The following is a 22,144-nucleotide window of genomic DNA, read 5'->3' on the forward strand; positions in this document are numbered from 1 at the left end:
CGAGTAATCAGTACTATCGAGTACCAAGCTCGGACGAGCACGTTCGCTCATCTCTAGAATCTAACCTGCCGATATGTCCCTATTGCGCAGGAGACGCAGAGGAGGAAGGTATGTCTCTATGTCTCTTACCTTCTTCCTTGGCACCATTCCTGGGCAGATGTGGGCACATAAATGCAGCACTCTCTGTCCGGGGAGAGAGGGGTTACAGCTATAAAGAGATTACCTGCACAGTCCTGTCCCCTGATGTAAGCCCAGCCTGAAGTGGATCTGCTATGATTTGGAAGGTGAGGGAGACTTCCTGGGTCAGAGTACAGGGCTGTAGACCCCAATATGCAGACCATGGCCCTCCCCCACTCCCCCTCCCACCCAGTACAGGGAGCTCTTACACAAAGTTACAATTTTGAAAAACTGTGTCTTGCAAAACGCTCTCAATCCAAGTTACTCTTAAACCGAGGTACCACTGTATATGTTCATCCCATAATACCGGTACATTTTTTCCTGTAAGTTATTAGCTGAAATATCCAGTAAATCCTTCTATTCCCCACTGTGAATTATTTCCGGAATTTATTCTCCTGAGATTTTTTTATCTTTATTAAGAGCCCAGAATGTATAAAAGCAGCATCCCATTTTAGATTTAAATTTCTGTAGGAAGGAGAAGCTACAATGAGATCCTGGAGAATATCTATCCGGAAATTCACTGTATTCACTAAACCCGGAGTGTGTGGAGAATATCAACCTCATTCCGGAAAAAAAGACGGTGTATAACATGTTTCTCATTTTAAGGCTATGTTCACACATTATTTTGGTCAGTATTTCAGTCAGTATCTTTTCATCCAAAAATATTCTCTGTTGATTCACACCTGATTTTGGGCAAGAACATGAATGGAAATACCATGTGTGAACACAGCGCTATAAGGAGGATGACTTCATCAGGTCACCATGAAAACTGGGTGAGGAGAATACAGCTAATAGTTTCCTATGATCATCGAGCAATTTAGAAGAATGTAAACATCAGGAAGACATATGAAACGTTGTCATAGTGGGAGTGATATCAGCACTCAGCACAGAGGGGGTCTCAGCATTCAGCACGGAGGGGGGCTCAGCACTCAGCACAGAGGGGGGCTCAGCACTCAGCACGGAGGGGGGCTCAGCACTCAGCACGGAGGGAGGCTCAGCACTCAGCACTCAGCACGGAGGGAGTCTCAGCACAAAGGGGGTCTCAGCACTCAGCACAGAGGGGGTCTCAGCATTCAGCATGGAGGGGGACTCAGCACTCAGCACAGAGGGGGTCTCAGCATTCAGCACGGAGGGGGACTCAGCACTCAGCACGGAGGGGGTCTCAGCACTCAGCACGGAGGGGGTCTCAGCATTCAGCACGGAGGGGGACTCAGCATTCAGCACGGAGGGGGGCTCAGCACTCAGCATGGAGGGGGTCTCAGCACTCAGCATGGAGGGGGTCTCAGCACTCAGCACGGAGGGGGTCTCAGCACAAAGGGGGTCTCAGCACTCAGCACAGAGGGGGTCTCAGCATTCAGCACGGAGGGGGTCTCAGCACAAAGGGGTCTCAGCACTCAGCACAGAGGGGGTCTCAGCACTCAGCACGGAGGGAGTCTCAGCAAAAAGGGGGTCTCAGCACTCAGCACAGAGGGGGTCTCAGCATTCAGCATGGAGGGGGACTCAGCACTCAGCACAGAGGGGGTCTCAGCATTCAGCACGGAGGGGGGCTCAGCACTCAGCACGGAGGGAGGCTCAGCACTCAGCATGGAGGGGGTCTCAGCATTCAGCACGGAGGGGGACTCAGCATTCAGCACGGAGGGGGGCTCAGCACTCAGCACAGAGGGGGTCTCAGAACTCAGCACGGAGGGGGTCTCAGCACTCAGCACGGAGGGGGTCTCAGCACTCAGCACGGAGGGGGTCTCAGCACAAAGGGGGTCTCAGCACTCAGCACAGAGGGGGTCTCAGCATTCAGCACGGAGGGGGTCTCAGCACTCAGCACAGAGGGGGGCTCAGCACTCAGCACGGAGGGGGGCTCAGCACTCAGCACGGAGGGGGGTTCAGCACTCAGCACGGAGGGGGTTTCAGCACGAAGGGGGGCTCAGCACTCAGCACGGAGGGGGTTTCAGCACGAAGGGGGGCTCAGCACTCAGCACGGAGGTGGGCTCAGCACTCAGCACGGAGGGGGGCTCAGCACTCAGCACGGAGGGGGGCTCAGCACTCAGCACGGAGGGGGTTTCAGCACGAAGGGGGGCTCAGCACTCAGCACGGAGGGGGGCTCAGCACTCAGCACGGGGGGGGGGGTTTAGCACTCAGCACGGAGGGGGATCAGCACTCAGCACGGAGGGGGGCTCAGCACTCAGCACGGAGGGGGGATCAGCACTCAGCACGGAGGGGGTTTCAGCACTGTGTGTGTGATGTGTCAAAAGTTATTGTAAATTTAATCTTCATTTATAGATATATATCTACAGTATATCTACTTGCTTCATAAATAACATACTATTACATTCTATAGGCTTAACGTTAAAGGAAACATATCCTGTAATATAATAATGTAACAAAGAACACAACTATTTCCACTGACCCCGTTCCTGTTGGTAGAGGCTGTTGCATCTCCAGAAAGACAGAGACATGTCCCTAACCCCCATCGTTTGGATTTGGTTTCCAGTCATAATTATTTTACTGAACTTTAGCTCCTTGGCCCTTCTACGATCTCCTTCTTATCTCTGGTATGGACCTCCTCTAACAGTATCATGATGCCCGGATACAATCAGACCGCGGTTCTTGAGTTCACACTTTTGGGTTTCCCGGACATCCGTGCATTCTGGTTGTTTGTGTTCCTCCTTCTGCTCATAGTTTATGTGCTCACTATGCTCGGGAACGTTCTCATTATCGGATTAGTGTCCGCCACTTCTCACCTGCAGTCGCCCATGTACATCTTTCTCACTCACCTTTCCCTCTGTGATATACTGATAAGTACAAATGTTGGACCAAACACCCTAAAAGTCGTTGTTTTCTGGTAAATGTTCCATATCTGCCCGGTCATGTGACCTGCAGTTGTATTTCTTTGGTGCTTCGGCGCTCATAGAGTGTATGCTTCTGGCAGTGATGTCATATGATCGCTACTTGGCTATCTGTGACCCGATGCATTATACCTCCATCATGAACCAGAGTTTACCCCACTGTTTGGCTATGATATGTTGGGTGGTCGGTTTTCTGTTGTCAATGATCACGGAAATCCTTATACTTCGATTAGACTTTTGTGGCCCCAACATCATTGACCATTTTTTTCTGCGATCTTGCTCCTCTTCTCCAGCTTTCTTGCTCCGATACAAAAGGTGTAGAAGTCCAGGTATCTATTACAGTCATTGCTATTGGTATCATCCAGCTGTTATTTGTGATAGGGACATACATCTGCATATTCTCCTCCATTCTTCAGATCTCTTCCACCAATGACAGACAGAAGGTCTTCTCCACCTGTAGCTCCCATCTTACTGTTGTGTCTATTTATTACGGGACGCTCATAACTCTTTATCTGGCGCCATCTAGAAGATATTCTGGGAATCTTAATAAAATATTCTCCCTTCTCAACACCATTGTCACCCCGCTGTTTAACCCTATCATCTACAGCTTGCGGAATAAAGACATCAAAGCGGCTATAAGGAAATATATGTTTTCAAAGAACCTTTTAGGGAACCATTAGAGACTGAGTCCAGAACAGTAGGTTGGTTTGGAACATACCGAATGGGCTCTTTAGCTATACATCAATTGTCTGATCAGGGGAAAGGGTAAGTGTTCTAAAAAAAAATATATATATATATAAATAAATAAATAAATAAATAAATAAATAAATAAAAAATTACATGTAATAAAGAAATAGCACCAATAAAAAAACACAAAAACAAATGTAAAGTAGAATGTTTTTTTTTATTGGATATCACAGAGCAAAAAAATCTTCAATACATTTGATACAATAAGGAAACAATATGACCAATAAATATAAACATCAGTCGTCCGTACAAGAAAAAAATAATAATAAAGAAGTTTAACCCCATCTGGAGTGGAAAGTAAGGGCAATGATTTTCTGCATAAAATGCCTTAGAAAGCTAAATATAGGATCCCACCGAGCTCAACGTACATCTCATTGTGTAAGCGGCTTCTTCTGGGGGAGAAATAGGGTTTCACTCGGGATGCAGTGATAGATTCTCAGCTGGGAACATGGGTCCAACCAAAGACCCCTGCCACAGTGCCTAGCATAGGTTTCTATGAAAAACCATGTGAACAAGGCTTCACTCAATATTAAAGCGTTTTTGTTTTGTTTTTTTGCAGAAATCAATAGTCCAGGAGATTTTAAGAAACTTGAAATTGGGTTTATTAGCCGAAAAAAGCATTTTTATCATGAAAAGGTTTGAAGCTCTCCCCCCTGTCTTCATGGTTGTCTATGGAGAGTGGACGGGTGGAGGGAGATGAGGCACCAAAACAGGACAACAAAGAGTTAATTACAGCTACATCACCTGATATCTCCTCTGACAGTCAGCACTGACCTCTCTGACCTCTGAATAGGCTGTTATGAAGCTCCCCCCGTGTAATCCTTTGTTCTCTGCTCTCTGCTGCTGACTAATCTCCCTCCTCCCCCTCCCCTCTCCACAGAACAGACAGATCCAACTGATGAAAAAACAGTCGAGATTTCCTGATTCTGAGCAGTAGTTGACAGAAAGGAGGGGAGGGGTGACCCTGGAAAAGGCTTTTTACATGCAGATAATGGCAGATTTGCCTAATAAACCCAATTACAAAGTTTCTTAAAATCGCCTGGACTATTGATTTCTGCAAAAAAAATAAATAAATAAATAAATAACAACAGTGACACTTTAACCCTTATGCAATGACTTAAAGGGAATGTACCAAGACTTTTAGTGCCCCATACAGGTTTCCTAAGGGTTATTCACAGTCCCAGGACAACTGGTGATGGATGGCAGCTGAAACATAGGTACTGAGCCACTACATATGGCACAAACAAGGAAAGGGATACAAAGGCTTTAGACCATGTTCACACAACATATTTGTTTTATGACAAGGATGGCCGTTGTTGCCGATTATAGCAATGGCCGTTCTTTTAATAAAATAGGTGTTTTCCTTTGAAATCAATGAAAAACAATGCCCATTGTTCATACAGTGTATTGAACAAGGGCCGATATTCAATAAGCCTGTGCTAATAATTCACCTGTCAATTATTTCCGGCTGTTGCTTCCAAACTTTAGAAGGAAATATTTGACAGTTCACACAGCATGTGGCTGTCTTACGGCCATAGTGTGACTGAGAGTCAATGCCTAATTGATTGTCTGTCACCCCCATACAGACAGCACAATGCACTGTATTTTAATGATGTTCCTGTGGCCGATATGGCAGTATCATCCGCAGGAACATGTAAAACAATGGCTGCTGTTTTACAGTGTGTGAACTTTGTCTAACACCAAGTTTAAAGTTTAAGGAATATTGCAGCAAATCTGGTTGTCCCAGAAAAAAGGCATTACCACCAGCTTCTCTACGACCAGCTGCCCTACCATCAGCTGCCCTACCACCAGCTGCCCTACCATCAGCTGCCCTACCATCAGCTGCCCTACCACCAGCTGCCCTACCATCAGCTGCCCTACCATTAGCTGCCCTACCATCACCTGCCTTACCACCAGCTGCTCTACCATCAGCTGTCCTATCACCAGCTGCCCTATCACCAGTTGCCCTATTACCAGTTGTCCTACCACCAGCTGCCCTACCACCAGCTGCCCTATTACCAGTTGCCCTACCATCAGCTGTCCTATCACTAGCTGCCCTATTACCAGTTGCCCTATTACCAGTTGTCCTACCACCAGCTGTCCTACCACCAGTTGCCCTACCACCAGCTCAGCACTCAGCACTCAGCACTCAGCACGGAGGGGGTCTCAGCACAAAGGGGGTCTCAGCACTCAGCACAGAGGGGGTCTCAGCATTCAGCACGGAGGGGGTCTCAGCACGGAGGGGGTCTCAGCACTCAGCACGGAGGGGGTCTCAGCACAAAGGGGGTCTCAGCACTCAGCACAGAGGGGATCTCAGCATTCAGCACGGAGGGGGTCTCAGCACGGAGGGGGTCTCAGCACTCAGCACAGAGGGGGGCTCAGCACTCAGCACGGAGGGGGGCTCAGCACTCAGCACGGAGGGGGGTTCAGCACTCAGCACGGAGGGGGTTTCAGCACGAAGGGGGGCTCAGCACTCAGCACGGAGGGGGTTTCAGCACGAAGGGGGGCTCAGCACTCAGCACGGAGGTGGGCTCAGCACTCAGCACGGAGGGGGGCTCAGCACTCAGCACGGAGGGGGGCTCAGCACTCAGCACGGAGGGGGGCTCAGCACTCAGCACGGAGGGGGTTTCAGCACGAAGGGGGGCTCAGCACTCAGCACGGAGGGGGGCTCAGCACTCAGCACGGAGGGGGTCTCAGCACTCAGCACGGAGGGGGGCTCAGCACTCAGCACGGAGGGGGACTCAGCACTCAGCACGGAGGGGGTTTCAGCACGAAGGGGGGCTCAGCACTCAGCACGGAGGGGGGCTCAGCACTCAGCACGGGGGGGGGGGGGTTAGCACTCAGCACGGAGGGGGGATCAGCACTCAGCACGGAGGGGGGCTCAGCACTCAGCACGGAGGGGGGATCAGCACTCAGCACGGAGGGGGTTTCAGCACTGTGTGTGTGATGTGTCAAAAGTTATTGTAAATTTAATCTTCATTTATAGATATATATCTACAGTATATCTACTTGCTTCATAAATAACATACTATTACATTCTATAGGCTTAACGTTAAAGGAAACATATCCTGTAATATAATAATGTAACAAAGAACACAACTATTTCCACTGACCCCGTTCCTGTTGGTAGAGGCTGTTGCATCTCCAGAAAGACAGAGACATGTCCCTAACCCCCATCGTTTGGATTTGGTTTCCAGTCATAATTATTTTACTGAACTTTAGCTCCTTGGCCCTTCTACGATCTCCTTCTTATCTCTGGTATGGACCTCCTCTAACAGTATCATGATGCCCGGATACAATCAGACCGCGGTTCTTGAGTTCACACTTTTGGGTTTCCCGGACATCCGTGCATTCTGGTTGTTTGTGTTCCTCCTTCTGCTCATAGTTTATGTGCTCACTATGCTCGGGAACGTTCTCATTATCGGATTAGTGTCCGCCACTTCTCACCTGCAGTCGCCCATGTACATCTTTCTCACTCACCTTTCCCTCTGTGATATACTGATAAGTACAAATGTTGGACCAAACACCCTAAAAGTCGTTGTTTTCTGGTAAATGTTCCATATCTGCCCGGTCATGTGACCTGCAGTTGTATTTCTTTGGTGCTTCGGCGCTCATAGAGTGTATGCTTCTGGCAGTGATGTCATATGATCGCTACTTGGCTATCTGTGACCCGATGCATTATACCTCCATCATGAACCAGAGTTTACCCCACTGTTTGGCTATGATATGTTGGGTGGTCGGTTTTCTGTTGTCAATGATCACGGAAATCCTTATACTTCGATTAGACTTTTGTGGCCCCAACATCATTGACCATTTTTTCTGCGATCTTGCTCCTCTTCTCCAGCTTTCTTGCTCCGATACAAAAGGTGTAGAAGTCCAGGTATCTATTACAGTCATTGCTATTGGTATCATCCAGCTGTTATTTGTGATAGGGACATACATCTGCATATTCTCCTCCATTCTTCAGATCTCTTCCACCAATGACAGACAGAAGGTCTTCTCCACCTGTAGCTCCCATCTTACTGTTGTGTCTATTTATTACGGGACGCTCATTACTCTTTATCTGGCGCCATCTAGAAGATATTCTGGGAATCTGAATAAAATATTCTCCCTTCTCAACACCATTGCCACCCCGCTGTGTAACCCTATCATCTACAGCTTACGGAATAAAGACATCAAAGCGGCTATAAGGAAATATATGTTTCCAAAGAACCTTTTAGGGAACCATTAGAGACTGAGTCCAGAACAGTAGGTTGGTTTGGAACATACCGAATGGGCTCTTTAGCTATACATCAATTGTCTGATCAAGGTAAAGGGTAAGTGTTCTAAAAAAAAATATATATAAATAAAATAAAATAAATTACATGTAATAAAGAAATAGCACCAATAAAAAAAACAAAAAACAAATGTAAAGTAGAATGTTTTTTTTATTGGATATCACAGAGAAAAAATCTTCAATACATTTGATACAATAAGGAAACAATATGACCAATAAATATAAACATCAGTCGTCCGTACAAGAAAAAAATAATAATAAAGAAGTTTAACCCCATGTGGAGTGGAAAGTAAAGGCAATGATTTTCTGCATAAAATGCCTTAGAAAGCTAAATATAGGATCCCACCGAGCTCAACGTACATCTCATTGTGTAAGCGGCTTCTTCTGGGGGAGAAATAGGGTTTCACTCGGGATGCAGTGATAGATTCTCAGCTGGGAACATGGGTCCAACCAAAGACCCCTGCCACAGTGCCTAGCATAGGTTTCTATGAAAAACCATGTGAACAAGGCTTCACTCAATATTAAAGCGTTTTTGTTTTGTTTTTTTGCAGAAATCAATAGTCCAGGAGATTTTAAGAAACTTGAAATTGGGTTTATTAGCCGAAAAAAGCATTTTTATCATGAAAAGGTTTGAAGCTCTCCCCCCTGTCTTCATGGTTGTCTATGGAGAGTGGACGGGTGGAGGGAGATGAGGCACCAAAACAGGACAGCAAAGAGTTAATTACAGCTACATCACCTGATATCTCCTCTGACAGTCAGCACTGACCTCTCTGACCTCTGAATAGGCTGTTATGAAGCTCCCCCCGTGTAATCCTTTGTTCTCTGCTCTCTGCTGCTGACTAATCTCCCTCCTCCCCCTCCCCTCTCCACAGAACAGACAGATCCAACTGATGAAAAAACAGTCGAGATTTCCTGATTCTGAGCAGTAGTTGACAGAAAGGAGGGGAGGGGTGACCCTGGAAAAGGCTTTTTACATGCAGATAATGGCAGATTTGCCTAATAAACCCAATTACAAAGTTTCTTAAAATCGCCTGGACTATTGATTTCTGCAAAAAAATAAATAAATAAATAAATAACAACAGTGACACTTTAACCCTTATGCAATGACTTAAAGGGAATGTACCAAGACTTTTAGTGCCCCATACAGGTTTCCTAAGGGTTATTCACAGTCCCAGGACAACTGGTGATGGATGGCAGCTGAAACATAGGTACTGAGCCACTACATATGGCACAAACAAGGAAAGGGATACAAAGGCTTTAGACCATGTTCACACAACATATTTGTTTTATGACAAGGATGGCCGTTGTTGCCGATTATAGCAATGGCCGTTCTTTTAATAAAATAGGTGTTTCCTTTGAAATCAATGAAAAACAATGCCCATTGTTCATACAGTGTATTGAACAAGGGCCGATATTCAATAAGCCTGTGCTAATAATTCACCTGTCAATTATTTCCGGCTGTTGCTTCCAAACTTTAGAAGGAAATATTTGACAGTTCACACAGCATGTGGCTGTCTTACGGCCATAGTGTGACTGAGAGTCAATGCCTAATTGATTGTCTGTCACCCCCATACAGACAGCACAATGCACTGTATTTTAATGATGTTCCTGTGGCCGATATGGCAGTATCATCCGCAGGAACATGTAAAACAATGGCTGCTGTTTTACAGTGTGTGAACTTTGTCTAACACCAAGTTTAAAGTTTAAGGAATATTGCAGCAAATCTGGTTGTCCCAGAAAAAAGGCATTACCACCAGCTTCTCTACGACCAGCTGCCCTACCATCAGCTGCCCTACCACCAGCTGCCCTACCATCAGCTGCCCTACCATCAGCTGCCCTACCACCAGCTGCCCTACCATCAGCTGCCCTACCATTAGCTGCCCTACCATCACCTGCCTTACCACCAGCTGCTCTACCATCAGCTGTCCTATCACCAGCTGCCCTATCACCAGTTGCCCTATTACCAGTTGTCCTACCACCAGCTGCCCTACCACCAGCTGCCCTATTACCAGTTGCCCTACCATCAGCTGTCCTATCACTAGCTGCCCTATTACCAGTTGCCCTATTACCAGTTGTCCTACCACCAGCTGTCCTACCACCAGTTGCCCTACCACCAGCTCAGCACTCAGCACTCAGCACTCAGCACGGAGGGGGTCTCAGCACAAAGGGGGTCTCAGCACTCAGCACAGAGGGGGTCTCAGCATTCAGCACGGAGGGGGTCTCAGCACGGAGGGGGTCTCAGCACTCAGCACGGAGGGGGTCTCAGCACAAAGGGGGTCTCAGCACTCAGCACAGAGGGGATCTCAGCATTCAGCACGGAGGGGGTCTCAGCACGGAGGGGGTCTCAGCACTCAGCACAGAGGGGGGCTCAGCACTCAGCACGGAGGGGGGCTCAGCACTCAGCACGGAGGGGGGTTCAGCACTCAGCACGGAGGGGGTTTCAGCACGAAGGGGGGCTCAGCACTCAGCACGGAGGGGGTTTCAGCACGAAGGGGGGCTCAGCACTCAGCACGGAGGTGGGCTCAGCACTCAGCACGGAGGGGGGCTCAGCACTCAGCACGGAGGGGGGCTCAGCACTCAGCACGGAGGGGGGCTCAGCACTCAGCACGGAGGGGGTTTCAGCACGAAGGGGGGCTCAGCACTCAGCACGGAGGGGGGCTCAGCACTCAGCACGGAGGGGGTCTCAGCACTCAGCACGGAGGGGGGCTCAGCACTCAGCACGGAGGGGGACTCAGCACTCAGCACGGGGGGGGGGGGGGGTTAGCACTCAGCACGGAGGGGGGATCAGCACTCAGCACGGAGGGGGGCTCAGCACTCAGCACGGAGGGGGGATCAGCACTCAGCACGGAGGGGGTTTCAGCACTGTGTGTGTGATGTGTCAAAAGTTATTGTAAATTTAATCTTCATTTATAGATATATATCTACAGTATATCTACTTGCTTCATAAATAACATACTATTACATTCTATAGGCTTAACGTTAAAGGAAACATATCCTGTAATATAATAATGTAACAAAGAACACAACTATTTCCACTGACCCCGTTCCTGTTGGTAGAGGCTGTTGCATCTCCAGAAAGACAGAGACATGTCCCTAACCCCCATCGTTTGGATTTGGTTTCCAGTCATAATTATTTTACTGAACTTTAGCTCCTTGGCCCTTCTACGATCTCCTTCTTATCTCTGGTATGGACCTCCTCTAACAGTATCATGATGCCCGGATACAATCAGACCGCGGTTCTTGAGTTCACACTTTTGGGTTTCCCGGACATCCGTGCATTCTGGTTGTTTGTGTTCCTCCTTCTGCTCATAGTTTATGTGCTCACTATGCTCGGGAACGTTCTCATTATCGGATTAGTGTCCGCCACTTCTCACCTGCAGTCGCCCATGTACATCTTTCTCACTCACCTTTCCCTCTGTGATATACTGATAAGTACAAATGTTGGACCAAACACCCTAAAAGTCGTTGTTTCTGGTAAATGTTCCATATCTGCCCGGTCATGTGACCTGCAGTTGTATTTCTTTGGTGCTTCGGCGCTCATAGAGTGTATGCTTCTGGCAGTGATGTCATATGATCGCTACTTGGCTATCTGTGACCCGATGCATTATACCGCCATCATGAACCAGAGTTTACCCCACTGTTTGGCTATGATATGTTGGGTGGTCGGTTTTCTGTTGTCAATGATCACAGAAATCCTTATACTTCGATTAGACTTTTGTGGCCCCAACATCATTGACCATTTTTTCTGCGATCTTGCTCCTCTTCTCCAGCTTTCTTGCTCCGATACAAAAGGTGTAGAAGTCCAGGTATCTATTACAGTCATTGCTATTGGTATCATCCAGCTGTTATTTGTGATAGGGACATACATCTGCATATTCTCCTCCATTCTTCAGATCTCTTCCACCAATGACAGACAGAAGGTCTTCTCCACCTGTAGCTCCCATCTTACTGTTGTGTCTATTTATTACGGGACGCTCATAACTCTTTATCTGGCGCCATCTAGAAGATATTCTGGGAATCTGAATAAAATATTCTCCCTTCTCAACACCATTGCCACCCCGCTGTGTAACCCTATCATCTACAGCTTACGGAATAAAGACATCAAAGCGGCTATAAGGAAATATATGTTTCCAAAGAACCTTTTAGGGAACCATTAGAGACTGAGTCCAGAACAGTAGGTTGGTTTGGAACATACCAAATGGGCTCTTTAGCTATACATCAATTGTCTGATCAAGGTAAAGGGTAAGTGTTCTAAAAAAAAATATATATAAATAAAATAAAATAAATTACATGTAATAAAGAAATAGCACCAATAAAAAAAACAAAAAACAAATGTAAAGTAGAATGTTTTTTTTATTGGATATCACAGAGAAAAAATCTTCAATACATTTGATACAATAAGGAAACAATATGACCAATAAATATAAACATCAGTCGTCCGTACAAGAAAAAAATAATAATAAAGAAGTTTAACCCCATGTGGAGTGGAAAGTAAAGGCAATGATTTTCTGCATAAAATGCCTTAGAAAGCTAAATATAGGATCCCACCGAGCTCAACGTACATCTCATTGTGTAAGCGGCTTCTTCTGGGGGAGAAATAGGGTTTCACTCGGGATGCAGTGATAGATTCTCAGCTGGGAACATGGGTCCAACCAAAGACCCCTGCCACAGTGCCTAGCATAGGTTTCTATGAAAAACCATGTGACCAAGGCTTCACTCAATATTAAAGCGTTTTTTTTTGTTGTTTTTTTGCAGAAATCAATAGTCCAGGAGATTTTAAGAAACTTGAAATTGGGTTTATTAGCCGAAAAAAGCATTTTTATCATGAAAAGGTTTGAAGCTCTCCCCCTGTCTTCATGGTTGTCTATGGAGAGTGGACGGGTGAATGGAGATGAGGCATCAAAACAGGACAACAAAGAGTTAATTACAGCTACATCACCTGATATCTCCTCTGACAGTCAGCACTGACCTCTCTGACCTCTGAATAGGCTGTTATGAAGCTCCCCCCGTGTAATCCTTTGTTCTCTGCTCTCTGCTGCCGACTAATCTCCCTCCTCCCCCTCCCCTCTCCATAGAACAGACAGATCCGACTGATGAAAAAACAGTCGAGATTTCCTGATTCTGAGCAGTAGTTGACAGAAAGGAGGGGAGGGGTGACCCTGGAAAAGGCTTTTTACATGCAGATAATGGCAGATTTGCCTAATAAACCCAATTACAAAGTTTCTTAAAATCGCCTGGACTATTGATTTCTGCAAAAAAATAAATAAATAACAACAGTGACACTTTAACCCTTATGCAATGACTTAAAGGGAATGTACCAAGACTTTTAGTGCCCCATACAGGTTTCCTAAGGGTTATTCACAGTCCCAGGACAACTGGTGATGGATGGCAGCTGAAACATAGGTACTGAGCCACTACATATGGCACAAACAAGGAAAGGGATACAAAGGCTTTAGACGATGTTCACACAACATATTTGTTTTATGACAAGGATGGCCGTTGTTGCCGATTATAGCAATGGCCGTTCTTTTAATAAAATAGGTGTTTCCTTTGAAATCAATGAAAAACAATGCCCATTGTTCATACAGTGTATTGAACAAGGGCCGATATTCAATAAGCCTGTGCTAATAATTCACCTGTCAATTATTTCCGGCTGTTGCTTCCAAACTTTAGAAGGAAATATTTGACAGTTCACACAGCATGTGGCTGTCTTACGGCCATAGTGTGACTGAGAGTCAATGCCTAATTGATTGTCTGTCACCCCCATACAGACAGCACAATGCACTGTATTTTAATGATGTTCCTGTGGCCGATATGGCAGTGTCATCCGCAGGAACATGTAAAACAATGGCTGCTGTTTTACAGTGTGTGAACTTTGTCTAACGCCAAGTTTAAAGTTTAAGGAATATTGCAGCAAATCTGGTTGTCCCAGAAAAAAGGCATTACCACCAGCTTCTCTACCACTAGCTGCCCTACCATCAGCTGCCCTACCACCAGCTGCCCTACCATCAGCTGCCCTACCATCAGCTGCCCTACCACCAGCTGCCCTACCATCAGCTGCCCTACCATCAGCTGCCCTACCACCAGCTGCCCTACCATCAGCTGCCTTACCACCAGCTGCTCTACCTTCAGCTGTCCTATCACCAGCTGCCCTATCACCAGTTGCCCTATTATCAGTTGTCCTACCACCAGCTGCCCTACCACCAGCTGCCCTATTACCAGTTGCCCTACCATCAGCTGTCCTATCACCAGCTGCCCTATTACCAGTTGCCCTATTACCAGTTGTCCTACCACCAGCTGTCCTACCACCAGTTGCCCTACCACCAGCTGCCCTATTACCAGTTACCCTACCACCAGCTGCCCTATAACCAGCTGCCCTACCACCAGCTGCCCTATTACCAGTTGTCCTACCACCAGCTGCCCTATTACCAGCTGCCCTACCACCAGCTGCCCTATTACCACCTGCCCTATTACCAGCTGCCCTACCACCAGCTGCCCTGTCACCAGCTGCCCTATTACCAGTTGCCCTACCATCAGCTGTCCTATCACCAGCTGCCCTATTACCAGTTGCCCTATTACCAGTTGTCCTACCACCAGCTGTCCTACCACCAGTTGCCCTACCACCAGCTGCCCTATTACCAGTTGCCCTACCACCAGCTGCCCTACAACCAGCTGCCCTACCACCAGCTGCCCTATTACCAGTTGTCCTACCACCAGCTGCCCTATTACCAGCTGCCCTACCACCAGCTGCCCTATTACCACCTGCCCTATTACCAGCTGCCCTATTACCACCTGCCCTATTACCAGCTGCCCTACCACCAGCTGCCCTATTACCACCTGCCCTATTACCAGCTGCCCTACCACCAGCTGCCCTGTCACCAGCTGCCCTATTACCAGTTGTCCTACCACCAGCTGCCCTACCACCAGCTGCCCTTTCACCAGCTGCCCTATTACCAGTTGTCCTACCACCAGCTGCCCTACCATCAGTTGATCAATAACCCTTAAGTGACTGGAAAAGACCTTCAGTAAGATTTAGTGACAATGAACACAGAGGTTTTCATAGTTTTTTTTTTTTTTATCCAATCTTTTTCTTAAATTGGAGATTTATAAAAAATGATTTGTGTATAAAACAAGAAATAACAGTTCGCCAACATGGTGAGAATAGGTATAGTGGTAAATAAGGAAGTATGGGGGGGGGGGGTACTCCTCAAATATCATAAATATTAGCATAATGTCTCCTCAAGAGTCCAAGCAAAAAGGAGGTAGAAATACCCTATGTTCAAATGCATGTGTCTCTGTATTAGCTCCACCATGAGATGAGGAAGTAAAGAGTCCAATGTTGGTGTGGCTCATGTCGGATGATGAAAGGTCAGTCAGCAATCTTCTGTCAGAATCAATGGAGCCACGTCACAGAGTGGAGGGCAGAATGCCACATTGGGGGTGGGTGGGTCTGCCTCCAGTGGTTCAGGCCGGGCCAGTTACCGGGAAGGACCCCAGCACCAGTTGGTGCCGGTGACAGTCTATTGATGTAAAAATCTTAAAGCAATGTACCTGATGGTACATTCACTTTAAAGGGATTTCTTGCTTTTCTTGTTAAAGGAAATCTCTATAAAAGTCATGAAGCTCTTGGCATACCATTTGCAAATAGTGTGTTCTAAGAGTCTGCTCTGTGGAGCAATAAAACAAAACTGAAACCTTTTGTCTTATGGCTTTTCTACCTCCTCCACCCCTGATAATCTATGACGTGAGGATTTAAGGAAGTATTTTTAATTCCTAGAAGAAAGCGTTTGACCTCCCAAAAGGACAATTAAGCCAAACCTACCTCAACGTTCTACAAGGCTTGGTTCCAGAAAAGATTCTCGAGTGGTTGTCAGTCACATGACTTAAACCCTACAGAAAATCTTTAATGGAATGGAATGGAATCTAATGAAGGTGGTTGAAACCAAAGAATATTAGTGAACTAGAGGCCATTGTCTATGAGAAAGGGGCCAAGATTCCTCAGAAATTCTGGTGATGGATTAGGAATCATATCTGGTCAGAACAGCAAAAGGAGCTGAAGTATTAGATCGCTTGCCAAGAGGGGGTAGGGATGACTCTGAGACTGTATTGGTCAAAGAAAAGGGATATTTGGTAGTAACTTTGGAAAACTTGTGTTAAGAAATGTTTACCGAGGGGCATTAGCAGGGTCATGATAAACATTTTCCCCACCTCCCCTCTTACCAGGCAGCTCTGAGCCTTATAATCTGCTGGTTCTGAACCACAGAGTGACATACCACTTACCACTGGGATCTGTGTGTAGAGCAGAAATGACCTTCTCTATGTAAATCTATGTGGGTCAAAGGGGTATTAATTCTCCTTAAAGGGAACCAATCAACCCAATTGGGCTGATATGGTTCCCTGAAGCTCTGTATACAGCTCCTGTAGCACCCGCGGCACATAGAGCTCTGTTATTGGCCTCTCTGCCTGTCAATCATCCCCTCCGAGCGCACTGACAGGCAGAGAGCGGTGACTAGATAGGGGCGGGGACCCAGATGACTACTTCCTCACCAAACAATATTTTTAAGGAACAGTATGGATCATCTTCAGCAGACGGACTAGCACCCATGTTATGTGTGGTACAGAAATTGTTTTTCTTGATGTACGTCTAAAAGGCAATAACAACAATATAGAAGTTTTTTCCATACCGTAAAGAGTGTGCAGGTAACAGTATCCTGCTGGCCACATCATGCCATCCACCTCATGTAATACATAATATCCCATATGGAGAATGTTTGCGTTTAAAACGTAATTGTAGTAATGAGAAAGTGTATAGTGAAGACCTTGTGGTGCTCCAGGAAAGATTTAGAGAATGACTTTTTCCACAGCATAGCATCACTAATGCAATAGAAAAAATGTCTACAGTAAATAGAGATGATTTATTACTGGATAAAAAAGAAAACATTAAGAGACAAAATAATAACCATATAATAATAATAATAATAATAATAAATAGTCGCCAATATAATTGTATAAAAAAAGATAATAAATAAACATCTACCAATATTATGGCAGGATGAGAAATTATATAACGTAACCAAAATGGGAGTAAGGGTTGTATCTAAAAGAACCCCCACTTTGGGTTCGTCATTGTCTCTCTATATATTGTAACAAAAGTAATGAGAAAGATGGGGCATGGTTAGAGACCAAAGGTTCATATAAATGTGGCCATCAGAGATGCATAACTTGCACACATATGGTTAAAAATAAAGAATTCAAATCATGTGCCAACGGGAGTGTATATAAAGTTAATAGTTACATAAATTGCAATACATGGCATGTAGTGTACCTAGCTACTTGTGAAGATTGCCACATACAATATGCGGGTTGCACTACGAATACTTTGAAAACCCGAATTCGAAGACATATTTCTGATAGCAAAGGACAAATGTTCAATATCTCATCACTTTCTAGACATTTCAGAGATGTGCATGGCGTGAAGTTAAATCCCTTAGAGTGATGGGTATTGAAAAGTCCGACAATCTAAGAGAGGTGGTTGTCATAAGAGATTTTTACTTAATAGAGAATCCTTTTGGATATTTAGAATGGCCACAAGGATACCGCAAGGGTTAAATTGTAGACATAACCTAATTCTCACTTATTAATGGATCATGCGGTTTCTGTGCGATTTTTGTTTCCTTCTTTTTTTTTTTTTTTTTTTTTTTCGTTTTTTCTAAACTATGAAAGTTATAAGTAAATTCCGGGAATATGATTTAATTGCTATTAATGTCTCCAGTACTCTATGGATACATCTATCAAATTATTTAATGTTCTATGTATTTTCTGTAGAGGATGTCAGTCTGTTTTTGTTCCAACCTGTGCTTTTTAATCATGTGTTTGTAATTTGATTTTAGCCCCTTAACGACATCTGGCGTAAATGTACGCCCCCGCTGCATGGGCTTTAACGCAAACGGGCGTACATTTACGCCCGATGTTTCCCCGATCGCTGTGTGTACACACAATGCGATCGGGGAAGATGGCCTGCTATGATGTATAGCACACCATCTAGGCTTGTCAGCACGGGGGGGTGATTACCCCCCCCTCCCCCGTGCCGATGATCGCTGCTATAGGCTGATCAATACAGATCAGCCGATAGCAGCTGAAAACAGCTTTCCGGGTCATCGGTGACCCGGAAAGCAATGGCCATTGGTGCTGTCCGAGACAGCACCAAAGTGTCCCCCCAAAAGATGGTGCCGGTGCCACCCCCACGATCACCGTGATGGGCCGGGTTCTGCCCCCCTTAGATAGGTAGCTGAGGGGTGCAGAACAGGTGTGTATAGTGTAGGTACACTATACTCACCTGATCCCGGCGTCCGGAGCGAAAATCGGCAGTCCCGCAGCGTCCTCTTCTCCCCATCGTCTTAATTCGGCTCTCTTTGGAAATTCGGCTTCTAACTTTGGAAATCTTCGGGTCCCCCCGTCGTCTAACTTTGGAAATCTTCGGCAGCTTCGCTCTACTGCCCCCTAGCGGCTGATCAGTGTATATTATGCACTGATCAGTTGCTTTAGGTTAAAAAAAAGTTGTTGTTTTTTTCAATTTTTTTTTTTTACTTTTTATGCGCCCTAATGCCGCTGAGTGCTGATCAGCGGCGCACTTGCCGCTGATCAGCAACTCCTCCTTTTTGGTGTAGGGGCTTTTTCCCCCCTATATCCTACCGCCACTGGCTGCTGATAAGTGCCGCACATAAGTGCGGCATTTATCAGCAACTCCTTTCTTGGCGAAGGTATGTTTTTTCTTACTGTAAAAAAAAAACGTAAAAAACACTACATCAAATAAAATTTTACACTACACTAGATTACACATTTACATACCCCATATACCAATCCCCATATAATAATGGCCTCCAGGGTGTTTTCATCGGCGGAGGCATACGCTATTATTGCCTCCGACACCGAAACAGCCAGTGAGGATGAATAGCGTAGCATATGCTGCCCCCCAGACACGTCTTTTCCGCCAGTATCTTCCCAATAAGAGATGACGGTATGGCGTGAAATTCTACAAACTCTGTGAGAGAACCTCAGGGTACACTTACAGATGGGGGCTCGATTCACACGTAGTAATAGTGCGTCCGTATGTACGGATGTAATAGTGCGGCCGTATATTTGATGTTTCGTGTGTATGCTGGGAAGTATAGGATATGCGGCTGCACAGTGCACACTCCGTATGAGTTTCTGGCCTGATTGTATCCGGGTCCGTAAAAAATGAGCAAGACCATTATTTCCGGGCCGAAATGGTCCAAGTCGACCGTAGGAAGTAACATTCGGGCCTGCCGGAACCTCTGATTACTGCCGGATCAATCTGGATTCTCATTAGAATAATTCATCAATGCGTAACGCCCCTTCAGTTTAAAAGGCCCAAGTGAATGGGCTTCAATAGGTGACCATCCTTTTAGGTGTCCCGATCTGGAGCGATGGCACGGCGAGCGGAGCATGGTGGTGCTGGTCGTGGGCGACGTGGTTCCTGGCAGCGGGACATTGATGTTCCACGCCTGATCGCAGAGGTAAGTTTGATCGAAGAATTACACTCATCTTTCTAGAATGGTTTTACTTCGAAAATCGGATGTGTAGTCTCTTTCTGTGTATCTATTTATCCCTCTCTCTCTATCTATATATCTATGTTCATATATGTCTAATAATATGTAATGTATGCGAACCCAAATACATATCTCTGTTTATATATTTATGTGATGTGTTAAAATGTTTTACTTGGACTTAGAAATGCACATGGTCGTCTCGGCCAACCAAAACGCACCTAAGCCACATGTAACACACATATGAATGTCAACACTGTTAGTGGTCTTAAATATAATCGTTTTAGTCATGCGACACGGGCGTGGGAATGTGGCCTGCAAAAAACCACAAAGTATCGTCATGTGTTTCCTTATCTGCTATAGTATTAATTTCTAGTGCAGTTCCCATATCAAACCACTACTTACATATGTCGAATTTAGTATCCCTATTGAGTGTAGGGTTGTTGTATTTCTTACATGTATCAATTGTATTTAATAACAGTGACATGTGTACAAATGTAGACAATTTTTCTGCACAAATCAGTATAGTGCGTTTTTGATGCGTTTTTTGTGTGATATAGTGCATGTGAATCTGAGTAAGCGTGCGCACTACACCGTACACAGTATAGTCAAGTAATGTTTGTGGAATATTTAGCAAATCGAGTCGAGCAAGGTTGCGTTTTTGATGCGTTTTTTGTGTGATATAGTGCATGTGAATCTGAGTAAGCGTGCGCACTACACAGTACACAGTATAGTCAAGTAATGTTTGTGGAATATTTAGCAAATCGAGTCGAGCAAGGTTGCGTTTTTGATGCGTTTTTTGTGTGATATAGTGCATGTGAATCTGAGTAAGCGTGCGCACTACACAGTACACAGTATAGTCAAGTAATGTTTGTGGAATATTTAGCAAATCGAGTCGAGCAAGGTTGCGTTTTTGATGCGTTTTTTGTGTGATATAGTGCATGTGAATCTGAGTAAGCGTGCGCACTACACAGTACACAGTATAGTCAAGTAATGTTTGTGGAATATTTAGCAAATCGAGTCGAGCAAGGTTGCGTTTTTGATGCGTTTTTTGTGTGATATAGTGCATGTGAATCTGAGTAAGCGTGCGCACTACACAGTACACAGTATAGTCAAGTAATGTTTGTGGAATATTTAGCAAATCGAGTCGAGCAAGGTTGCGTTTTTGATGCGTTTTTTGTGTGATATAGTGCATGTGAATCTGAGTAAGCGTGCGCACTACACAGTACACAGTATAGTCAAGTAATGTTTGTGGAATATTTAGCAAATCGAGTCTAGCAAGGTTGCGTTTTTGATGCGTTTTTTGTGTGATATAGTGCATGTGAATCTGAGTAAGCGTGCGCACTACACAGTACACAGTATAGTCAAGTAATGTTTGTGGAATATTTAGCAAATCGAGTCGAGCAAGGTTGCGTTTTTGATGCGTTTTTCATGTAGCTCGTTTTTGCACGTAGTTTCATGTTATTGTGTGCTCCTCCCAGAATGTTCGACCTAATGCTATACCTAACCTTACATGTATTTAATTATTAAAATATATTTTTCACTCTATATCAGCGACTGTTTAATACATAAATGTTGACCATAGTTATTACAAAATGTCGAGATCTCTAACCATAGTCGTTGTGACATGTTTTCTCCACACACTAAGATAACAAAACACCACACACACACCAGAACAAACACCGCAGCAGTGAAATAGTTAGCTTCACTCGTTTGCACATGTGTTCATGTATTTTCTAAACAATGTGGATTTTCTCTTTCATCAGGTGTGAATGCAAAGCTGGCATTGATCTGGTCTTGTGGCCTACTAATTAGTGCTAGTTAAGATACAAAGCCTTTCCTAAATTCAATCATTAGACACCAATCTTGGTATGTTTTCAGAAGTGTGTTCAAAGAGTTCTGGCATTCCTTGGTTTAGTGAGTCTTGGCTCAGTGGTTATTAGGTTGTGTTCCTTAGATTACACAGGTGGTCTGTTGGAATCCCAACACCACTCTATGTAATGTCATAATGGAAAACATGTTCTTATTCTAATCGATGTAGACACACAGAGAGGTGAAGTCAGATGGAGATGTCTAGTGATTTCTGTCTTTCTATATAATTTTTCAGGTGCGGTCCCGTCCCCATTTGTGGGACTTGACTGTGCGTGGCTACCACGACCGCGTCCTGCGTCGCGAGACGTGGGAGACGATAGCGGCTGTGGTAGTCCCACAGTGGGGCGATGTGACGGACAGCGAGCAGCTGCGGATGGGTATGTCGTGTTGTCAAATAATGTATGACATAAAATTGTGAGAACAATGTCCGATATTTCTACCAAGACCTCGAAATATATATCAATTATTAAAATCTATCTATTTCTAATAAATCTTTGCTTTTGTCAGTCCGAGCAGTGGAGACACGCTGGTCTAGTGTCCGGGACCAGTACCAACGGGCGATACGCACGGAGGAGAGGGGTGGGGAGCCGATCTCCATGCGCTATGCGCCTTTGTTGGATTTTATCCCGAGCCGCAGTCAACGGCAGTAAGTATATTTTTCTTAT

General features: G+C 45.3%; 1 protein-coding gene across 1 annotated transcript; it reads left to right on the plus strand.

The window, feature by feature from the left end:
* Positions 1-11,252: 11,252 nt before the first annotated feature.
* On the plus strand, positions 11,253-12,197 carry LOC138786145 (olfactory receptor 11L1-like). Its single transcript, XM_069962897.1, has one exon. It carries the CDS (start codon positions 11,253-11,255, stop codon positions 12,195-12,197), a length of 945 nt encoding a protein of 314 aa, XP_069818998.1.
* Positions 12,198-22,144: the final 9,947 nt, after the last annotated feature.

Source organism: Dendropsophus ebraccatus, chromosome 1 (genome assembly GCF_027789765.1).
Source record: "Dendropsophus ebraccatus isolate aDenEbr1 chromosome 1, aDenEbr1.pat, whole genome shotgun sequence".
NCBI classification, from domain to species: domain Eukaryota; kingdom Metazoa; phylum Chordata; class Amphibia; order Anura; family Hylidae; genus Dendropsophus; species Dendropsophus ebraccatus.